Source organism: Neopelma chrysocephalum, unplaced genomic scaffold (genome assembly GCF_003984885.1).
Source record: "Neopelma chrysocephalum unplaced genomic scaffold, ASM398488v2 Primary Assembly neopelma1_134, whole genome shotgun sequence".
Classification (NCBI taxonomy): Eukaryota; Metazoa; Chordata; class Aves; order Passeriformes; family Pipridae; genus Neopelma; species Neopelma chrysocephalum.
In genome coordinates this window covers 369755-376527 of record NW_020897796.1, presented here as the reverse complement: position 1 = coordinate 376527, position 6773 = coordinate 369755, and the positions used below count along the sequence as shown (strand labels likewise).

At 56.0% G+C, this 6773-nt stretch overlaps 1 protein-coding gene and 1 non-coding gene across 2 annotated transcripts in view; one reads left to right on the top strand and one right to left on the bottom strand.

Annotated features, from left to right (window-relative positions):
• Positions 1 to 6065, bottom strand: part of LASP1 (LIM and SH3 protein 1) — a 29746-nt gene extending 23681 nt beyond the window's left edge. The window contains exons 1-2 of the mRNA XM_027698896.1: positions 5887 to 6065; positions 785 to 879 (exon numbers count right to left, since the gene is read on the bottom strand). Coding sequence (XP_027554697.1) covers positions 785 to 879; positions 5887 to 5955 — 164 coding nt within the window. The 5' untranslated portion in view covers positions 5956 to 6065. The remainder of the gene's footprint in view (positions 1 to 784; positions 880 to 5886) is intronic.
• A 324-nt stretch (positions 6066 to 6389) lies between these two features.
• On the top strand, positions 6390 to 6461 carry TRNAC-GCA. The gene has a single exon. It is a non-coding gene; the product is annotated as a tRNA-Cys (tRNA).
• Positions 6462 to 6773: the final 312 nt, after the last annotated feature.

Here is a 6773-nt window from a genome sequence, read left to right as displayed (position 1 = left end):
GGAGCAGAAAAGGAGCAGAAAAGGAGCAGAAAAGGAGCAGAAAAGGAACTAGGCAGCTGCTCTCCTTCTACCCTGCCCTGCCTCCATTCCCTGCTCAGGAGAGAAGGATTTTGCCTTCAAGCTTCATTTCCCTCCCAGGTGAGGAGCAGTAAATCCAGGTGACTGCCCTGGCCCCCAGCCCAGCAGAGCACAGGCCGTGGTGACCCCCTGGCCCTTGTCCCCTCCCCTCAGATACCTGGGGGGGAAGAAAACAGAAGAAAACACCTTTTGATTTCCCCTTCTTTCAGGGGGGCACAGGTTGGGATCAGCTCCAGGGAAGTGCCTGCCTGGATTGGAATTTTATTCCCCTCTTGCCCTGCCCACGCTGGGCCTGGAGAGCAGCCACCAGCTGGCATTTAGGGCTGGAAAACCCTGGGTTAGGACCAGTATTAACTGGTGTGTGACCCTGATTTAAAACTAGTATTAATTGATGTGAGACCCTGATTTAAAACAAGTATTAATTGGTGTGTGATCCCGATTTAAAACCAGTATTAAATTATGTGAGACCCCCATTTAAAACCAGTATTAATTGGTGTGTGACCCCTGATTTAAAACCAGTATTAACTGGTGTGTGATCCCTTCATCCAGCGCTTTCCCTGCGTTCCCAGCAAACACCAAAAGAGTTTCAGGACAGGTCAGGGTGCCCCCCACCCCTCGTTTCGGGGTGGGGGCTGATGTTTAAGAGGGAGGAGGGTCCAGCAAACCCCACATCAGCCCCCTCAGCCCCCCCAGCACAGGGACTCACGCGTTGCAATACGGCTTCTTCTCGTAGCCCTTGTAGTTCTTCATGTTGAGGGTCATCTTGCAGGTCTCGCAGTGGAAACATGCTTTGTGCCAGAACTGAAACACAGACAGGACAACCATCAACACCAGTGACCCCCCCATCAACACCAGTGACCCCCCCAGGCAGGCCCAGGTCCCTCTGGAATCACACAATTCCAACCCAGCAGCTCCCGGGGTGCCGGCGGTGCCGCCCCTGAAAAATCTGGAGGACAGGAGATATCCTGACTGACTGAGGGCAAAATGAACCTCCCTGAGCCTCCCAGCGCATCCCATCCGAGCTTCCACAGCTCCAGGAATTCGTGAGCTCGGCCAAAGGCGGGATGGAGGAAGCTCCAACTCCACCAGAGGCACCAGCCCCGGCTTTGGAGGCTTCAGAGTTGCTGCTTTGGGGTTTTTCTGCTGAGCTTTGCCAGGTGCCAGCCAGAAGAGCAGGTCAGGTGAGGCTGCACCAGCCAGGGAGACACGAAAAGATTCTCATGGGAAGCAGGCACAGGGAGCTCACACAGATCCAAGGCTGAGGGCAGAATTCAGATCGTGGCCCAACAGCACAGGATGAGACCCCCAATAAACCCTAAAGGGCTGTTTGAAGGTGGGTTTTAGGGCTGCTCCTAAATAAATTATTTCCACTTGGCGCTGAGTTGGCCCCAGTGGGTTCCCAGGCTGGAAGGAACCCGATCAGAACAGCTCAGAGCTGCTCCCAAGGAATTAAAGTTCGACCTTAGAGGTCCTTCCAACCAAAATGATTCTGATTTTGTCATTCTGAGGGGCTGCTCAGCCCCACACAGACCAAGGTCAGTGTCCTGCCAGTCAACCAGTGCCTGGATTCTGCATTTCCATCGGGATTTGAGGGGTCTGGAGTCAAAAATTCCCAGGGCCCAGCCCAGGAAGGGAAGCTCCTGAGCTGGAGCAGGGAAACGGGGAATGCACAGCCCAAAGCAACACCTTTAGTCACACAGGGAAAAATCAGTCCTGCCCTAGAGCTGCCCTCCCTCCTCCAGCACCCAAACCCTGCAAAATCAGGGAGGAAAACAAAAAAAAATCAGCCAAAAAACCCACCCCAAATTAGGAGCTCAAAACACCAATTAGATGACAGGGAGCCCTGGGAGCCAGGCCCACGCTGAGCACTCAAAAAGCAAAGCCAGGGCACCCAGCTGGGGGGTTCTGGCTGTGATTTCCACCCTCAGACCGTTGGAGAAGCCATTTCCCCACCCCAAAGCCCTGTTCCTGCAGGGAGCCAAGCCCTGGTGTCACCACACCCCGAGCACAAACACACTGCCAGGCTCTGGAGACGTGACTCAGCCCAGGAGGACAATTTTCCTCCTTTCAGTTGCTCTGAGCAACATATTTGTTCCTTCCCTCTGGTTACACGAGTTCCTCCAGCACCCACAGCCAGAGGGGGTTTTGCTCCACACCCCCCCCTTCCCAAACAGCCTGGCCAGGGTGACTTTCCCTCCCCATCCCAGGTTTGGAACTCTTTAGGGACAGACAGAACAGCCCAATCCCGAGTTCTTTGGGGTTTTGGGGGGGTCAAAGCGTTTCTACTGGGGGTAATTAACCCTTCCCAGCAATAACTGGGATTGGTGTGTGATCCCAATTTAAAACCAGTATTAATTGGTGTGTGACCCTGATTTAAAACCAGTATTAATTGATGTGAGACCCTGATTTAAAACCAGTATTAATTGATGTGAGACCCTGATTTAAAACCAGTATTAACTGGTGTGTGACCCCCGATTTAAAACCAGTATTAATTGGTGTGTGACCCTGATTTAAAACCAGTATTAACTGGTGTGTGACCCCCGATTTAAAACCAGTATTAATTGGTGTGTGACCCTGATTTAAAACCAGTATTAACTGGTGTGTGACCCTGATTTAAAACACTGTCGATCCACAGGGATGAGCTGACAGCCAACGTGATCCCAGAGCCTTTTCCTTCAGGAATCCCCCAATTCCCACGAGCCAAGGAGGATCTGGCACCCTGACCACGGCAGAATGATGCTCCCAGGCAGGGTCTACCCCCAGCCAAGCAATTCCAGGATATTCCCACCTCAGCTCCCATCAGGAATTGCTCAGCAGCAGTGTTCCTGTCCTGGGGCTCTGCCCATCTGCCCTACCCTTAAACCTTAAACCTTGCTGCCCTCAAACTCTGCCCCACACTGATGGGTTTGATGGCAGACCCACAGACTCTAAGGCAGCACTAAAAGGAGGGCTGGAACACGGCTGGACACAGGGGAACAGGAGTTATTTAGGCTTCCAGGAACACTCCAGCACGGCTGCAGAGAAAGAGGACAGGCTTCAAGTGGGTTTTCAGAGGAGCATTAACGCCCTGTGCTTTCCAATTCCTTTCCAATTCCCAGCCCAAAGTGCTCTGAAGGCCTGGAGGCAATTCCAGGCACACCTCTGGAGGTGATCCCGGGTCCACCAGGCTGGGCTGGATGGGAAGCACACCCTGGACACCCTGGAAAGCTGCTGTGGGAGTGGCAGCTTCCCCCCCTCCCAGCAGAGCAGGTCTGGGGACAGAGCTCAGGGCCACAGGGGCGTTGGGATCTATTTATAGAACCAGGGGATGGTTTGGGTGGGAAGGGACCTTGGAGACAACCCAGTTCCACCCCCAGGGACACCTTCCACTATCCCAGGTTGCTCCAAGCCCCGTCCAACCTGGCCTTGGACACTTCCAGGGATGGGGCAGCCACAGCTTCTCTGGGTCAGAGCAAGCCCAGAACGAGCACCACTGGAGGCTCCAGGGCTTGGGGACAACACAAGGAGGGACCCCCTGGGCTGCAGATCAACCCTGGCCGGGGTTTCAGGCCCTGCAGAGCTCAGGGTGACTCGTCCCTTCTCGGAGCAGCTCCTCAGCCCTCCCTGGGCTCAGCAGCCACAGCCCCGGGACGGCTCTGGGGTGTCACTTCCCCTGCGGAAGCAGAGACATCACCCAGCACCTTCCCCAGCACCTTCCCGTGGGGGCAGGGACAGCAGCACGGCCCCAAAACCCTCCCAGGACCCCAAACCCTCCCAGGAGGGGCTGAGAGCTGAGGGGCAGCACCAGGGATGTGGGCAGGTGGGTTTTGTTCCCCCAGGAGCCCCACAGAGCAGCGAGTTTTCCACGGATCCCAGGAGGGAAATGGGCTTTCCGGGCTTCAGCAGCACAGCAGAGGCACCACAGACACGTTTCCCCTCCCAGCAGTCCCTCCTTGCAGGCACAACTTCTGCAAACACGCCCCGGCTGCCCTTCGGACTTTGCTCCAGGTGCAGGAAAAGCAGGGAGGGAGGCAGCACTCCAGCACCCGGCCAATCCCAGGGTTTTATGGGAAGTGGGTCAGAGCTCTCCCAGCCAGGAGCCCCAGGAGAGGTGAAGCCAGGGGCAGCAGTTTGGGTGGGGTGTGTTGGCCCACGAGTGCCACGATTTTTAGGAAGAGGAAGCAGATAAAAGGCCCGAGAAGCACAAGATGGTGACTGCAAGCTCCTGCCCTGCTTCCCAACAGCTGGAATACACCATCTCCGGGTGTTCCTGGACACACAATCACCAGACCAGACAGAACACAGACCCCAGACAGTGTCTGAGCAGGAGGAAGTGACAGATCATCCCCCCTTCCCTTCAAATATCCACAATCCCAATAACCCCCTTCCCTTTCCAGTGATCCACAACCCCACTTCCCTCCCAGTTATCCCCAATCCCAACACCCTGCAGCTACTGGAGGCCAGCCCAGGCTCCGGGAGACTGAGCCACTTGCTGCCCCCAAAACCCAGGACACAGGGGTGACAGTTCAGCTCCGAGCCATTCCCAGCCCCAGGAGGAAACATCATCCCTTAAAAATGTGAGCAACAGGGTCTGCAAAGCTCAGGAATGTCGCTGGAGAGCCCAGCATTCTTCCAGTTACTTTTTTTAGTCCCTAAACTGGTCTGTCCCAGAAGCCTGGGAGAGGAGGGGGAGGAGGAGGAGAACAGCTCAGCTCTCCAGGATGGGTTAGTTGGGGAAGTAAATCCCCTGGGAACAGCACAGGGAATGGAGACCCACCACCACCTTCCTCACCTCCGGCCCAGAGCTTCGGTTTTGATGGGAAAATACTCAGAAAAAGGGATACTCCATGTTAAAGGAGGCAGCCCAGAGATTGGAACAGGGAAGTATCAATTGGGATGGAAGATTTGGAAAAAAAAAAAGGGGAAAAAAGCTGGATAATGGAAACCAGATGAGGTTCCCAGCTCCAGGGAAGCATTAACTGTTGCTTTCCTTCGGCCTCCGCAGGCACAGGGATGTGCTGCCTTTTAATTAGAGATATTACAATAAATATATCAATTTGATATACGAGGAAAAGTCCTGGATGCCGCTGGAGAACCCTGGGAAAAGGGCTCCATCCACGTCGCCCAGCGTGGCACAAGAAGTGCCACCTCCAGCAGCCCCCCAGGGCTGGGAGGAGTGTGGGGGACCCACGGGATAAGGGGGGGGTCCCACAGCGACGTGATCCCCCCGGGATTGGGGTGGAAACACCGCCGGGAATGGGGGGTCCCGTGGGGATATCACCGGGAAAAGGATGGGGGGGGAAGAACCACATTCCCTGGTGCTCCCCGGGGCTGGAAAGAGCGTGGGGGACCCTCCGGACAATGGGGTCCCACAATGATGTGACCTCCAAGAGTCGGTGGAAATGTCCCTGGAAAAGGGGGATCCTGAAGGGGCAGTGTGGAAATATTCCAGGAAAAGGGGGTCCTGAAGGGGCAGCATGGAAATATCCCTGGAAAAGGGGGGTCCTGAAGGGGTAGCATGGGAATATTCCCGGAAAAGGGGGTCCTGAAGGGGCAGCGTTGAAATACCCCCGGGAATGTGGGATGGGCGGAGAACCACGTCCCCTGGAGCAGCACAAGGAATTGCCACCCCCCGGAACCCCCCCGGACCTGGAAGGAGCGTGGGGACCCCTGGGACAACGGGATTCCACAGCGATGCGACCCTATGGAAACACCCCCGGGAACGGGGGTTGGGAAAACCATCCCACCCAGTGGCAACTCCACAGGAAAAGCTCTCCCAAATCCATGCACGTGCGACCCCCTCTCTCCCCCCCTTCCCCCCAAACTCACCTTATCCAAGCAGTTCACCTTCTCCGTGGGATACACGATCTTCCCGCAGCGCGCACAATTGGGATTCATGGCTGAAAAACTCGCGTGGAGGGGGAGGGAAAAACTCACTCCCACCCCTCCTCCGCTGCTCCTTCTTCCCCTTCTTCTTCTTCTTCTTCTTTCTGAGCCGCCGCCCGCGATGTCGCGACTTTAAATAGTCGGGAAGGGGTGGGAGGGAGGGGAAAATAAAAAAAGGAGGGGGGGGGGGGGGGGGGGGGGGGGGGGGGGGGGGGGGGGGGGGGGGCCCCCCCGTCGGGCCGGCGGCGCGCGCGTGCGAACCGTCCCTCCTCTTACGCGCCGAGCTTAAATATTCACGGGGAAAAAAAAAAAGGGCTAAAAAAAAAAGGGGGTGAAAAAGGCGAAATAACGATGTTTTTTTTGGGGCCGAGGCGGGATTCGAACCGGGGACCTTCCGACCTTCCCCGGGCAGAGGGACCCCCTAGCGGAGGGGAGGAGCGCGGTGGGGGGGTATAGCTCAGTGGTAGAGCATTTGACTGCAGATCAAGAGGTCCCCGGTTCAAATCCGGGTGCCCCCTCCCTTTTTTTTAATTTTTCCCCTTCTTTTTGTCCCCCAGAACTCGGTTTGGAGCTCTCCATTCCCACGTTTTCCCCCCCAGGCCCTGTGCTGGTTGCTGGCTGCAGGTGACCCCCAGCAGAGCAGAGGAGCCTCTGCTCAGTGTTCCCAAGGAGGAGGGATGAGTATTTCTTTGAGAACCTGCTTTCTGCCCTGGGATTAATTAGCAGTTTTGCTGGGATGGCAATTAGCAGGCAGATTCCTGCTGGGAATGCTGGCTGGAAGCAGGGGGTATAGCTCAGTGGTAGAGCATTTGACTGCAGATCAAGAGGTC